This window comes from Rhinolophus sinicus, linkage group LG02, assembly GCF_036562045.2.
Source record: "Rhinolophus sinicus isolate RSC01 linkage group LG02, ASM3656204v1, whole genome shotgun sequence".
Taxonomy (NCBI): domain Eukaryota; kingdom Metazoa; phylum Chordata; class Mammalia; order Chiroptera; family Rhinolophidae; genus Rhinolophus; species Rhinolophus sinicus.
The window spans coordinates 162,942,037-162,957,948 of NC_133752.1; the positions used below are offsets into that span (position 1 = coordinate 162,942,037).

Below are 15,912 nucleotides of genomic sequence, written 5' to 3' on the forward strand. Positions count from 1 at the left end.
GGTTTCTTCAGCGAACAGACGCGGAACCCACCGGAGGCAGTCGGGGGAAGGCTGGGGGATCAGGAAGGCTCAGCCCCATCACTAGCCGGGGTAAAACACCTCCGACGACTCCCTCTGACCAACGTTCCCACAGCTCAACCTCGCGAGACTTCCTTCCTGGCGTCACCATGGAGGGCAGAGCCCAGAAATTTATTTGCGGCGTCTCGCTGACTTGCGCGAGAGGTGGGGGCGGTTCCATTCCAAGTCCCTCCTCATTAATCAACTCAGGTTTTTGCTTGGCCTCTCACAAAGTCTCGCGAGTTTTGCCAGGGAAACCGGCCTGGGTGAAGAGACCGAGAAGGGGAGACCGGGTGGGAGGGCTTGACGCTTAAGGGGCCGTGGCTGGTTTAGCCGGTGCTGTGGTTGGTACTTCGCTGTTGGGGAAGCTCTCAGGTCGCCCGGAACAAAATTCCCAATGGGTGACTGGGAAAATTAGCGGGTAGAAAATCTTGAGGGTCGGAAGCATTTTTTTTCCCCCTTGGCTCCGCCCTCTTCCTGTTCAGCGACCTGGGCTGGGCGTCTGGCCCACCGAGGGGGAAGGGCAGCTTGGCGGGGCCGTCGAAGAGTGCTGTGCGCACGCGCGAGTCCCAGTGTGTGAGTGTTTGTGTTCGCGCGCACGCGCGCGCGCGCGCCTGCCTTTAGGAAGCTTGGGAAGAACCGGTGTGCTAGGAGATGAGCGGGGAAAGCATAGTCCCCTGTCTTTGGTACAAGATACTCCTGACTGTGCGCTGACCCTCCCCACCCAGCCAGCAGCCTTTGCCAGAGAGGCTGTAGTCCATAGCTTCTGTTCGTTTTCTCTGCAGGACCAGGCACGAAAGTAAGCTAACCTCAATCCTGAGGTCTTCCTTATCCACTCACCTTATACTTTCCACCCCGCACCCTTCAGCAGAGTGTGTCTAGATTTCTCAAAGAAGAGTTTTGCATGAAGGGGAAATGCATTTGAAAGCAGAAGGAAATAGCTGGATTGTATAAAAGTTCGTTTTGATGAACACCTTTTTTCCTGCTTACCATGTGCTTTTTGAATGTGGTTTGTTCAGTATAAGATTTTATTAGCGAAGCAAGGGAGTTTTTGTAAGAAAAAGTTTTAAAAGTTTCTCCTCCCCACCAATGTGATGGTAGCAACTAAGTTTCTCTTCTACGTGATAAATTACTGTGGCGTTTCGAAAGCTAAGGGGGAGATTGTGAATATGGGGCCCTTACCTTAATGCGAAGACCTGAAATGCGGTTGTGTTCAGAGATATCTATTATGTTTTGGTTTTCCCTTTTGCTGTCACTCTTCTTTCCTGTCTTTCCCACCCGCTGCTTTTTTCAGAAGCCTTGAGACTGGAGGGGGAAGCTCAAAACTCCTGACTTGGGTTAGTTTGGGGGTTTATATGTGATTGATGTCAATTAGCAAGGATCGTTAAAGTGTATTTGAAGAGTATTTGTCGTTTATTATGTAAGAAAGGGAATCAGGTACAATTTGTAAACATTTTCTTCTATTTCAAGTTCATTCAAAAAGCAAAAAAGTATGTATGGACTGTAATTTTTCCTGTGATTCATAGAGTGACAGCTTAATATGGTGTAGCTCATCCCTTGAATTGGTAGTTACTTTCTGGTTATGACCTCATTAAATCTTGCCCTTTATTGGATACATTTCTTTGGATAATGATTATTCATGTTCCCTACCAAATCTTGAAGAAAAGACATTAATTAGAGATGATTTAAGGTTATTAAGTGTTATGTATAAGACATTTGACTAATATACCTTATCCCTTACAGGTTAAAACAAAATGAAGATTTTTTCTGAATCTCATAAAACAGTATTTGTTGTGGATCACTGCCCTTACATGGCAGAATCATGCAGACAACATGTCGAGTTTGATATGCTGGTGAAGAATAGGACCCAAGGAATCATCCCTTTGGCCCCCATATCTAAATCATTGTGGACGTGCTCAGTAGAATCTTCCATGGAATATTGTAGAATAATGTATGATATATTTCCTTTCAAAAAGCTGGTGAGTGAAGTATAAGCAAAATCATGATTTTTTGGGATGTACTTAACTGCTTAGTACATTTTTTTATATATGAATTTGCTGTAGCTTTGACTTAGAACTGTTTGTTTGCTACTTGAAAAATGCGATACGTAGAACTCCCCTTTGGGATTAAATGTTATGTGTATTTAATTGTGACCAATAATAAAGCTAACAATTGTGGAGCACTTAACGTGTGCCAGGCGTATTCCAGAGTGCTTCATGTGTATAAACTCCTCCAGTTCTCACAACAATCCTATGAGGTAGTTACTATAACTACTGGGATGATATTTAAAGTGTATAATAACCAGAATGGCACAGATACTGACCATTAATATTTGCCAGCCTGAGCAGAAGGGAATGTTGGCTGTAAGCAATTTGTCAGACTGTGCTTTGACGTACCATCTGAATATCAGCCTTTTTTATTAACTGCCATGTTGGAGACGCAGAAACTGAGGTAAAGAGAAGAAACTTGAGCTAAGTTACATAGCTAGTTAGCGGCAGAACCAGAATTTGAACCTAAGCAGGCTAGCTGCTTATACATAGTTTTAGTGAATGTGTGCTAAACCGCTACAGAATTTGGCCAGGTTAGGAAGAAATGCTCTTAAGCATGCTAAGCGGAAATTGTTTTTATCAATGAGAAGTGAAATTGTATATTGATAGGAATTCTCAAGTATAAAAATTATCTTCAGGTTTCAGGATCTCAACTGTTTTATTTTGGCAAAGTCATTTGGTTAGCCATGGATGGACGATTTGCTTTCTGTCTGATTTTGGAGCAGCCTAGGCTGGGACCTAGCCAATTCTTAGACTGGCACAGGTAGGGCAATTATAGTAAGGCTGAACGTAGAGTCTAATATTATACATTCAGATATATTCCAAATTAAAGAAAAAGTTTTAGTCCCTCTGCAAATTGTGCATTATATAGGGTAAAAAAAAATACAAGAGGAAGGATAATGTCATGATTTAGGGCACAGACTTTGGCTCAAATCCTGGCATTACTAGCTACTAGCAGTGTGACCTTGATCGTATTGCTTAATCTGTCCAAGTCTCAGTTTCCTCCCTTGTAAGCGTAACACCTACTTTCTACAGTTGTAGGATTTCAATGAGATAATGTAAGTAAAGTGGCTGGTAAAATATGTCTCTGTCAGTTAAGCCTTCAGTGAGAAGGCTGCTTATCAGACTTACCGGGAAAGCAAAACTAGTATTTCATGGATATTAGGAAAAAAGATCATGGATTAGATCATGTAGGCTAATGATCCAAAAGGGAAAGAAATGATCTCACCCTTTTCCCAAAAGGGAATTGTTGATATACTTATTGATACACTGTTGATATACTTTCTAATACACGTATATCCTCATGGTCACTATCATTTTACTTGATAGTATTTTTTTTTTTTTTTTCGCATTTTACTTTAAAATATAGAAGAAAGTCCAAATCCATTATTTTAGCTTTCAGTGCTGTATGTGATTTGGGTACTGCCTACTTTTCTGAGCTTATCTCCTGCCCTTCTGCCTGCTCTGACCTTCGCCCTTTTGAGGATACCCCCTTAGAGGCCTTTGCATTAGCTGTTCGCTATATCTGAAATTCTCTACCCCCAGCTCTTTCCATGGCTGGTTTCTTTTGGTCATTTTGGATTCCCTTCAATTGCCATTTCTATAGAGAGCCCTTCTCTGTCCAACCAACCTAAACTAGCTAATCAACTTCTTTTTCTTTGCATTTATCACTCTCTGAAGTGATTTTGTTCATTTATTTGTTTGTTTGTATTCTTTCTGTACTGCTTTCTAGCTTACCAAATCCCCCAAACCCCTGGTTTTCCCCACATTGTGAGTGACAGAACTGTTTTATTCATCACTATATTCCCATATCACCAGTGCTGAGAATAGCACCTGTCATGCACTAGGCATTCCTTACCTAAAAATGAATGAATGACTCAATCAACAAATCAGAGCTAGAGACTATTATTTTATTTTGTTTTTAATTCTTTTTACTATTAACTAACAGCAAACTTTATATTTTAAATATGATGTGATCGAGTGGAATTGGACTTGAATACTAACTATTTCTTTGAAATCTATTAGGTGAATTTCATTGTGAGTGACTCTGGAGCACATGTTTTAAATTCTTGGACTCAAGAAGACCAAAATTTGCAGGAGGTATGGTTAGATTTTGAGCTGTGGCCTTTCTGAAAATTATGTGAATGCAGGAATACTTTATTTAAAAAAATGATTAAAAACTTTTTTTTATCAATATAGTATTTGCACGTAGTTTTAAAACACTAACTAATACTAAAAGGGAAACAGCTATCTATTCTAGTCTTTCCCCACTTCCTAGTAGCAAACTTTCAAGTCTAGCTCATCTAGTATTTACTTCCATATTTCTAAATAACATTTTTTGCTGCCATTTATAGAGTTATCAGTTTAAATTTTATTTATTTAATTTAATGTCATTGTCAATGAGGATTTACCTTTTATATTCCCTCTCACCCATGCTACTATGCCTGCCCCCTTCTCTTCTCTCATTTTCTCAATATTGTTATATCAGAATTTTTGGTTAATGCAAAATTCCATTTTTCCTTTATATTGTCTATATAAAGTGTTATTGACTGCTCAGGCAAGTAATATATGTGATTATTTCCTTTCCTTTTTTAAAGATTTCATTGAGATGTAGTTGGCATACAGTATATATAATGATGTATAGCACTGTATCAGTTAAGGTGTATAGCATAATGATTTTGACTTACGTATTATGTTCTTTCATATACAACTTTTTGTTTCTGGAATTTATCATTTCTTCTTAATTTGCTTAGTTTTTTGTGTATCTGTTGATGCTTTTCCTCACATCTCTACAAAACTTCTCAGTTTTTTTAATGATAAATGTATTAGAAATTTAGCAGTTTTATTCTTTATATTTTTTTTCTTTGGAAAAGTTCTTGGAGCACAGTTTTCTGCTCCACTTCGATTGGTTTCTTTCCAGGCTGGGTGCACTGCTGTCCTCCTCCTCCTCTCCCTATTTTTCAGATCCCATTTTTTTTCCCCCCTCTTTTTCTTTCTGTAATCTCTCGTTTTGGTGGAGTACAACTTCCAGAATTTCTGTAACTTACATTACACTTTGTTGATACTTGGGGTATAGAAATGTTAGGTTGGAAATGACTTTTTCCTAAAAATTCTGAGGCATTACTTCACGGTTTTATAGCTTCTAGTGTTGTTGAGAAGTCCAGTATCATTTTTCTCCATAATTTCTTTCTGAAACCTTTTAGAATCTTTTCTTTCCCCCTTACGTTCTGAAATTTCTCAGTGATGTGCTTTGGTGTTACTCTTTTGTCATTTATGTGCTAGGCTTTATATTCTTCGGGAAAATTTCCCTATCTTGTTACTTTGATAATATTCTTGTCTCTGTGTTCTGTGTTTTTCGGGAATCCCTATCAGTGGGATGTTGGACCTCCTGGATTAAATTTCTTATTTTTTTGGTCATTGGTCCTCTTATTGTTCTACTTTCTGAGCCTTTTACCTGTTTCCTTTTAACCCTTATATGGAACTTTTTACTTAATATTATTTTTAATTTCTGAGAACTTTTATTTATGCTTTAATTGTGTCCATTTTTGTCATATCTTTTCATGTTTTATGGGTATTATTTTTTTTAATCTGAAAGTATTAATAATAATGTATTTGAAGTTTTCTTTTTGATCTCTCTAGTTCTCAGAGTTCTTTTCATGTTGAGGCTTTTGTTAAATGCCTGCTGATAAGTAACTGTGCAATCTTATTTAAAGGCAAGTCACTAAACAGCAGATTAGAAGATCTGCGTGTTGTGCAGTAGGTATTACTAACCGGGCTTCACTGTGGTTTAATTGTTTTCACTGGGGGACCCTCCAAATGTCAGAATCAACAGATCATCTCTCCGGGACTGTTCAAAGTCTCCAGAGAAGATCTTCCCCTGTTTTACTTGTGTGCTATAAACTTAGTTGTCCGCCTTCTGGGAGCCAGGGAGAAGGGTGTATTCTACTGTCTAGTAGGCAGACTTTCACTCAGCCTTTCTGTTTTTGGTCTAGTACTGTGCTGTCCAACATAGGAGCTACTAGCCATATATATAGCTACTATTAGCTATTAAATAGCTACTATTTAAATTAATTAGAATTAAATACAATAAAAAATTCAATTTCTCTGTAGCATTAGCCATGTTTCAACTGGTCAATTGAGGCCACCTGTAGATGGTGACTACTGTATTGTACTTCACAGATACAGAACATTTCCATCACCACAGAAAGTTCTATTGGGCAGCACTGGTCCAGTATCTTACCTTTCTACCCTCCTGTGTCTTGTGGTATTCCTGCTTGGTACCTTTCTGGTTCAATTCTTCCAAGGAATGTGATTCTGTATCTGGGGGGATCGGGGAAAGGTAGTCACTTACATAGGTAGGCTGTGAGTAAGATCTGGGAGTCAATTTGCTGTTTATGCTGACTTTAAGCCATTCATTGTTTTAAATATCTTGCCTTACCCGTGCTTTGTGTGGTACTTGATGCCTCCAGTTCCTGAACTTCTGGAATTTGAAGGACGTATCATCTTGTCTTTTTTTTCCTCCTGTAAGCACGTAGATTTCCACTTAGTTGTATAAAGTCCATTACCATTCCTCTATCCATTCTGATATTCTTGTTGACATTTCTTGTTTGCGGTTGTCTTCTCCATTCTTTTCATCTTTGTGGGTGTATGTCTTGTTTCTTCCCTTTGGTTTATGCTTTTTAAAATTAAATTCCTTTAGTACCGTTCTAGTGCAGATTTTGGAGGGAGCAGAAATAAACCCATGCTCAATCCATCAAGTTTATGCTTTTTAAACATTATTTATCTAAGGATATTGAGTTTGTCGTAGATTATGTTCTTTGCTAGTATTTAGTTGGGTAGAAGACTTTAGTCTACTAGGTTCTTCACTGATGAATATGAACATGAGAGACATGAACATGAGAGACAGTAGTGAAATATTTGAATACATTGTTTGAATTATTTTCATATTAAAATTTTTCTATTGATGGATGCACTTCAATGGAAATAATCCCATTGAAATGTATTTTAAATGGAACACTTTCAAAGAAAATGTGTTTGTCACAGTGTTTGGTCTTAAAATGTTATGATTAGTGTTATACTATGTAAATATATCTAACCTTTCATTCTTTTGAGTTAACTCACTCAAGGAGTAGACTTTTATTGCCTTGGCTTTGCATTTATTTCACTACAGAACATTCTTTATCCTTTCATTACTTGAAAAAATAATATTAAGGATTCCATCTATTCCTGCTGTATTGTCTTTTTGAAATGGCATGTATTCTGCTTTTTTTCTTTCAAGAGCTATTGTGAAAAGCTTGAAGCCTCTCTAGTTGTGTAGAAACAAATATAAGTACAAATTTGTATAGATTTTCCTTACTTTATCTCTGTAGTGTGGTAAAAGGTATGCATTTGATACTGGTAGATACTGATGATGAGAGAATTGCTACTTCCCTCTGCTTTCTGAAGGTGAATGCACATACCACACCCATTGCTTTTAAGTTAGGGACAGAAGGGGAAACTCCAGTTGTGAAGGCAACCATATAGCAAATCGCTGGTGTTTTCAGATGCTATAAAGTAATTGACCTTAATCTTGTCTATGGTATCACATTTAATGTTTAGATTTGGTTATCTGTGTCACACTCTTACCTGGTTTTTGTGAATAATCATGAGTAACAAGTGAAGTAGATGGATTGAAGAATGTTGGGCTGGAAGGATTGTTGGTCTTTTGCTTTAGCTCTTTCACTCTGCAGGTGAAGGAACTGCGGCTGATGGGCCAGAGGTTGTTTGACTTACATAACTGGATCCATGGCTCTTTCTTTTATATCACCTTACTCTATCCTATACGTCTTAAAGTTTATTAAGAAAAAATTTGTCAGACTTCGGGAGTTTTGGTTTTGCTTTTGTTGGCTAAATTAAATAACATTTGAAAGCATCACATTATGTGGGATAAGTTTTACTACTGTTTTCACTTTCAGATTAGGAAAAGGGCTAGGAGAGATTGACCAGATTCACAAAGAATTAAGAGGCAGAGCCAGAATTTTAATTCATCTCTGACTTCAAAAGTTAATCTTTCTTTCTGCTACTTTCCCCAGAACCACAATGCCCCTTCCCTAAAAAGCTACTTTTAATTAAGCTTCTCCTATATACCAGGGGCTTTATATAGTCATTTATACACAGTATTTTCTTTCTTTCTCTTTTGATTACTTTTTATGAATAGGTAATACCTATGTCATTTTAAAATAAAATTTACATATATACATACATGTGTGCATATATATACATATACATACGTGTGTGTGTGTGTGTGTGTAAGTGTGTAAGTAAAAAGTAAACCTTGACAAGTTTTCCTTCAGTGAAGCTTGATATCGGCTACGGTGGGATATTTAACCATAGATATTGGTGAACACTACAAGTTAGGGCTTTTTTTTTTCCCTTTGGAGAGCTTGTTTACCAGTACATCACTGTTTATCCCCATCACTGTTAGTTTTTTATGGATCTTTTCAGATTATATTTATGCATATACAAAACAAAATCTTCCTACTTTATTCTTTTCCAAGATTTTTTTTTAGCTATTCTGAGTTCCTTGCAATTCCATATGAATTTTAGAATTAGCTGGTCAATTTCTACAAAGAAGTCTGCTGGGATTATGACAAGGGTTTTGTTTAATCTGTAATTTATACTGACATTTTTATGTCATACTGACATAATACTGACATTTGAACAATACTGAGTTTTCCTCTTCATGAACGTGGGATGTTTTTTATTCGTTTAGATCTTTAATTCTTTCAATAATGTTTTGTAGTTCTCCGAGTATAGGAATACATTTCTTTTGTTAAGTTTATTGCTACGTATTTTATTTTTGGTGCTATTATAAATGGAATTGTTTTCTCAATTTCATTTTTGAGTTTGTTGCAAGTATATAATAGTATAATTTGTCTTTGCATATTGATCTATCCTGCAACCTTGCTGAACTTGTTTATTATTTCTAACAGTTTTTAGTAGAGTCCTTAGCATTTTCTGCATACAAGATCATGTACCTACAACATAAGATAGTTTTACTTTTTCCTTCCCAATCTGGATTCCTTTTATTTTTCTTTCCAAATTGCTCTCTGTAGAACCTCCCACACAGTGTTGAATAGAACCCATGAGAGTGGACACCCTTCTGTTTCTGATCTTAGACGGATCACATCCAGTCTTCACCATTAAACATGATGTTATCTGTAGGTTTTTTGTAGGTGCATTTTATCTGCTTGAGGAAGTTTCCTTCTATTTCTATTTTGTTGAGTGTTTTTATCATGAAAAGGTCTTGGATTTTGTCAAATGCTTTTTCTTTTTTTTTTTTTTGCAGATGATCATGTGATTTTTAAAAATTTTTTCTAGTGATGTGATATTTATGATAATTGAATTTTACGTTAACTTTGCATTCATAGAATAAGTCCCATTTGGTCATGGTTTATAATTCTTTTTATATTTTGCTGGATTCAGTTTGCTAGTATTTTGTTGAGGATATTTGTGTCCATGTTTATAAGTTATATTGGTTTATAGTGTTCTTTTATGGTGGTGTCTGTGTCTCACTTGTACATACTCTTATCAACAGAATTGTTTTCCTTTTTACTTAGCTAATGGCAGCATTAGCTGCTGTAGGGCCTCCTAATCCCCGGGCAGATCCAGAATGCTGCAGTATTCTACATGGTCTTGTTGCAGCAGTGGAAACCCTCTGTAAAATTACAGAATACCAACATGAGGCCCGTACTCTACTAATGGAGAATGCAGAACGTGTTGGAAATAGAGGACGAATAATCTGCATTACTAATGCAAAAAGGTGAGATGTTCATCACAGTAATGCTTGCACACAGGACATTTTCATGTCCGGTTGCAGCTTTTGTTGAAAGTAGCAGGGACAGCATGTTAGCATTTATGCATGTCACGAGTGGCCTTGCTAATACTGAAGCTGTATTTATCCAACTCTAAAACAAAGACTCAGCTCAGTGAAAACTGTTTAGATTGTCATCATGTAGGTTAATTTGACTTTTTTCTCTTTAGTTTTTCAGCTGGTTGTTTGGTACTGTGAATGAGCATGTTAAAGACAATCCTTATTGAAGTAATTTTAAGTAATTTTAAGCCTAGAACAAGATAAAACACAGCTGAATAGTGTGTTTAATTTTTCTCTTACTATTATTCCTTTAAGTTTGTTGTAACTTTTTTATGCCATTAGTGATAGTCATGTGCGAATGCTTGAGGACTGTGTCCAGGAAACGATTCATGAGCATAACAAGCTTGCTGCAAATTCAGATCAGTGAGTATAATCCATAAATTAAATAAATATTCCATTTTATAGTCATATGTATTTCATTATAACTATTCCAATAATTTTAATAGTGGTTGGTAGAATTCTCTACTGGTTCTACAAGTTAGTCAACGAATGTATGCTGGAGCAGAAACTTTTTCCCATTGTCCCTTTCACTTTAAAATTTTACTTTGTTTCATAGGAAAGGTGATCAGAAGAATAACATAATATGTAAATTTCTACTGCATACTTGTCTTGATGGCTTCCTTTCATACTCTATTTCAAATTTGTAAAATGATCAAATTGTTGGTGGCATTATTCATTATGTACCAAATCAAAACATAACAACTAATTGCATTATATGCATTTTTTGAAAAGAGAAAATATTAGATGTGTTTGGGACAGTTGCAATGTGGAGTCTGAGATGGAGATATTAATTTTCTTAAGCAGACTACTGGTATTGTAAATGAGTAGGATTATTCTCACTAGGGGAAGCATGCTGAGGTATTTATGAATAAAGTATCATTTCCTCTGCAACTTACTCTCAAGTGGCTTAGTTAAAAAAGAGTATATATCTATTTAGATAAATAGAGAGAACACAAGTATAGCTAACACTTAGTGAATCTGGGTTAAGGTTACCGTGTTTCCTTGAAAATGAGACCTAGCCAGACCGTCAGCTCTAATTGCATCTTTTGGAGCAAAAATTAATATAAGACCCGGTCTTATTTTAATACAAGACCAGGTCTTATATAATATAATGTAATATAATATAATGTAACATAATATAAGACTGGGTTTTATTTTAATATAAGACTGGGTAGAAATAGAATAGAATAGAATAGAATAGAATAGAATAGAATAGAATACCTGGTCTTATATTAATTTTTGCTCCAAAAGATGCATTAAATTGATGGTCCAGCGAGGTCTTATTTTTGGGGAAACACGACACGGTATATGGACATTCATTGAATAGTATTTTTTTTTTCAACTTTTCTATAGGTTTGGCAACTTCAAAATAAAAAGTTGGGGGAAGCTTTTTAGCATTACAATTCCAGTATTCTTGGAAATAACCAATTTTTGGTAACAGTACTGTCTGATTTTGTCCTTAAAAAACATTAGTAAAAGGGAAACTAATACACAGTATATTCATTTATGCTGTGGCAGTTACTTATTATAAAAATTGTATCTGATTATAAGAATTTTCCCTTTATTTTACCCTTCAAACACACAGAAAATTATTTTTGCATGAATTTAATTAATATGTTCATTAAATGTTCATAAAAGTACAACAGTTAAACAGTTTTTCCGAAGTATTTAACTTTTGTGTTAACAATAGTATCTGAGTATAGAAATACAGTGTTTCATTTTATAAAACTTTCAATGGTTTACCTGCCTAGATTCTTTATGTAGTATGTATTCTATATTCTAAGTAAAAAGTTTTTCTTTAAGTCTCATGCAGATTCAGAAGTGTGAGCTGGTCTTGATCCATACCTACCCAGTTGGTGAAGACAGCCTTGTTTCTGATCGTCCTAAAAAAGAGGTAAGTACAGAAGTAATGAAAGAAAAGATCATTATTTTAATAATAAATGCTGGAAAGAGTTAGCATTATAATGATGATATTGCCAACATTTTCTGTCAAGGAAATATTTAGAGTTTTCAAAACAACCTGTAGAGCAAAATACTTAGGTTGGTTCTATATGTTAGAATTGTAGAATTTAAAGTGTTTTCTATTTTGCTTGCCTGTTGACATTTACTTAAATGTGCTGCAAAACCATACACAGTTTATATTTTTCCTAAAATTTCAATTACTGTAATGGATTTCAGTTGCTTTAATGACTTTTTAGTCTATAAAAATCTTTTTTTCCTCATTAGAAAAGAAATACACTCTTTAACAAAAATACACTCCAATAACTGTGAAATTAACTTCACCCATTTAGAGGGGGAAAAAACCAATTTCCAACCTTGGTTTTACTTTTTAAATAAATTTGAACAATTTTAAAGGAAAGATGACTCTGTTGGTTGTTAAAAGGATTTGCATCACATAATATTCCTTGTTAGTGTTTGGAAATACAGATATATGTATTTATGTAATTATAGTATGTTCAGGTTTTGCATTTAGCCTTATTTAATGTAAATGTGAAGTTTTACCTTAGTCTATGAATGTTTTATAGTTAAGTGGTATTTTTAGATCATTAGCTTTATTGTTGTGTTTTTAGGTGGTTTTCAGTGTAAGCCCATTTTTTATTTAACTTTGCCTCTTTTGATAATGTAGCAGTAGGTTGGTTTTGTGACAACTGAAAAATTTATTTACAATAAATATTGTTACCCTGGAATTAGTAAGATTTTTTTTTTTTCTTTTTCGGAAGGGGAACAGGACTTTATTGGGGAACAGTGTGTACTTCCAGGATTCCCCCCCCTCCCAAGTCAAGTTGTTGTCCTTTCAATCTTAGTAGTGGAAGGTGCCATTCAGCTTCAAGTTGTTGTCCTTTCAGTCTTAGTTGTGGAGGGCGCAGCTCAGCTCCAGGTCCAGTTGCCGTTGCTAGTTGCAGGGGACGCAGCCCACCATCCCTTGAGAGAGTCGAACCGGCAACCTTGTGGTTGAGAGGACGCGCTCCAACCAACTGAGCCATTCGGGAGCTCAGCGGCAGCTCAGCTCAAGGTGCCGTGTTCAATTTTAGTTGCAGGGGGCGCTGCCCACCATCCCTTGCGGGACTCGAGGACTTGAACTGGCAACCTTGTGGTTAAGAGCCCACTGGCCCATGTGGGAATCGAACCGGTAGCCTTCGGAGTTAGGAGCATGGAGCTCTAACCGCCTGAGCCACCCGGCCGGCCCTGGAATAGTAAAATTTTGTGTTTTCTTGTTATAAGTATCTTTTGGCTGCCTTATCACATTTATTGGTGATAAAATATGAGTGTTTGTGGTGATTTCCACATTTTATCTTTAGGGGTATGTCATCTCCACAAAATGAGTTATTTTTTCTACAGTTTTTCTACAGGCCACTTTAAATCCGTTTTGCACATAAATAAGTTAAAATTATAAATTAAAATGCATATTTAAAACAAAGACTTTTACTCTTTAAGTTTCAAGGGAACAGGGACTTTGCCTGTTTACTGCTGTATTCTCCAATCACTCACACAGTTTCTGGCATATAATGTAGTGAGTTCTGCTTAATGCCTATCTGTTGAATGAATGAATGTATGAACATTTATTGCTAAAATAATGATCATTGTTAATTTGTGGACCTTTTTATTTTTCCAAATTCTAGAAAGTAAAACTACTTAATTTTTATGGGTTGAAGTAAAATATTTAGCACTTGGTTATAGTGTATTAATGTTTTGTGGGGTTTTTTTTCATACTTTTTTGTAGTTGTCCCCTGTTTTAACCAGTGAAGTCCATAGTGTTCGTGCAGGACGGCATCTTGCTACCAAACTAAATATTTTAGTACAGCAACATTTTGACTTGGCTTCAACGACTATTACGAATATTCCAATGAAGGTAGGCAGTTCTTTTTCCTGCTATTTTGAAAGCTCTGTTTTGCTTTTTAGATATTTGTTTGACGTGTTATTTATTTTAATTGAACCTTAACTTTTTCTCCCCATATCATATTTTCTGTTTTGCTAGCCCACGTTCAGTGTCTTTGACCAGGTTAGTAAATACTGAAAAGCAACAAGAAAGGATCACAGAACAAAATGCTGTATTTTTCTTTCTAATAACACTCTATATTGTTTTTTTTTAATTTTAATTATGTTCTCGTTATTTTCATCAAAATAGAATCTCTATCTTAAATGATTACTTTTTCTGTGATTCTTTTTCTGACACCTGTGTTACTAGATTTTACTTACATTGTGTATTCTGGTGGATCTTTTGTTTTCTGTATTTTTGTTTTTGCCTACCCAGTATAAAGGTGTTTGAAACTAAATGTCCGACTAGGGGTAAATAACTCATAGTTTTAAAAAAGTTTATTACCCTAACTGAAAAACCAAGGATGTGAGTCTTAGGATTTTACTAATGGGTTTTCTTAGGAATCTATTGCCACCTGTTCCATTTCATCACATTATCATTAAGTCTAGGACTAAAACAATGCCTGGCCCATAGTAAGCTTTAAATGAATTTTTACCAAGTGGAGTTGATTTTAATTTTATTGATTACGTTTACAAATAAAGTAACCACTATATTTAAACGCAAATAGACTTTCTTATAAATCCCAGTTTCGTTGTTTTGCCACCATATGAAGAACAGTAAATTACATGAGAAGTACCTTTTCATTATTAATTTCCTCCTCATATGATTGGCTGGCTCCTTAACAGAGATTGTAGCTTCTCCCAATAGAATGGTTTGGATACATAAGCAATTAACAAGTAAAGTAATATATATAATTTCATGAGTTATAAGAAAAGTACTCTGAGGGTGACAGATACCTTGCTCTTAGAATTTGATTGTATTTGTGTGCTCCTGGTGGGACTCTTTCTTTAATCTCTTTTTCTTGTTAGTAGATAATATTGAAGTTCCTATTTACTATTTAGTGAAAACAAGTTACTAAACTTGTTCATTAGTCTGTATTTGCTGTTTTATATAATTGGTGTTTGCTAATTTATTGTAGGTATTTAAAGATGCTATTTCCTCCTTTAAACAACTTTTTCACTTTCAATTTATATAAACTATTTCAATTACATTATATTTATATACAGATATTTGTGTATATTAGTGCAAGACAATGCATTCAGAGTAAAAAAATTTTTTAAATTTCTGGATTAATCATCTATGTTAATTCTGACATAATGTAAGAAAAATCATTAAGTACTGTATTATATATACCCAGTAGTTTTTTAATAGAGTTCATATTGCAGTGGAAAACTATTGCATCTTTAAATAGATGAATTATTGAGCAAACTATACCATTATTATAGCTAATTTTTATTGGGTGTATTTGATCTCATTTTAAGCAAAAAGCAAAATTACTAGTTAATAAATAACTTCATTATTTTGAAAACAAAACCAAGTTATTTTAAATTTTGCTTTAAGGAAGAGCAACATGCTAACACATCTGCCAATTATGATGTGGAGCTACTTCATCACAAAGACGCACATGTAGATTTCCTGAAAAGTGGTAAGTAAGAGACATTGGAAAGTCTTAATTTGTAAGATCTAACATGAAAGAATACTAACAGCTTTGAGAAGTTCTTCAGTAAACAAACCTGATTGACTTTAGTTCATTCCTTTCCAAACTTATCCGACAGTGTCACCTATTAATGGCCGTGGAACTAGTGTTCTTTTTGTAGAATTTACTTTGGGAAAGACTAAGCTAATGGAACAATATTGAGAAAGAGAGCCATTAGAGGTATATCATAGTTTCTATCTTGTAGGCAGACCAGCTTGAGAAGGAAAAAGAACAGGAGCTGACCTGAAGAGTAATAACCTTACAGCTTGGTTGGATAAAAACCAGTTGTTTTGAAATTCAGTGTTATTACAGTCTCAGAGACAGAGGAAAAACTGAGGGTTGCTAGATGGGTGGTGGGGAGGTGGAGATAGGGGGGAGGTGA

The 15,912-nt window shown here is 35.4% G+C and overlaps 1 protein-coding gene across 7 annotated transcripts in view; it reads left to right on the top strand.

The window, feature by feature from the left end:
- The first annotated feature begins 290 nt into the window (after positions 1–290).
- INTS13 (integrator complex subunit 13) overlaps positions 291–15,912 on the top strand; it is a 30,985-nt gene continuing 15,363 nt past the window's right edge. For 2 of the 7 annotated variants that reach the window (XM_074325899.1, XM_074325902.1), the window contains exons 1-9: positions 717–856; positions 1,352–1,394; positions 1,801–2,036; positions 4,131–4,205; positions 9,704–9,906; positions 10,300–10,380; positions 11,821–11,911; positions 13,739–13,867; positions 15,395–15,479. In XM_074325899.1, the coding sequence (XP_074182000.1) occupies positions 1,812–2,036; positions 4,131–4,205; positions 9,704–9,906; positions 10,300–10,380; positions 11,821–11,911; positions 13,739–13,867; positions 15,395–15,479 (889 nt within the window). In that variant the 5' untranslated portion in view covers positions 717–856; positions 1,352–1,394; positions 1,801–1,811. Of the gene's footprint in view, positions 857–1,351; positions 1,395–1,800; positions 2,037–4,130; positions 4,206–9,703; positions 9,907–10,299; positions 10,381–11,820; positions 11,912–13,738; positions 13,868–15,394; positions 15,480–15,912 lie in introns of all 7 variants that reach the window. The other 5 variants (XM_074325901.1, XM_074325903.1, XM_074325900.1 and 2 more) reach the window with 5 other exon arrangements.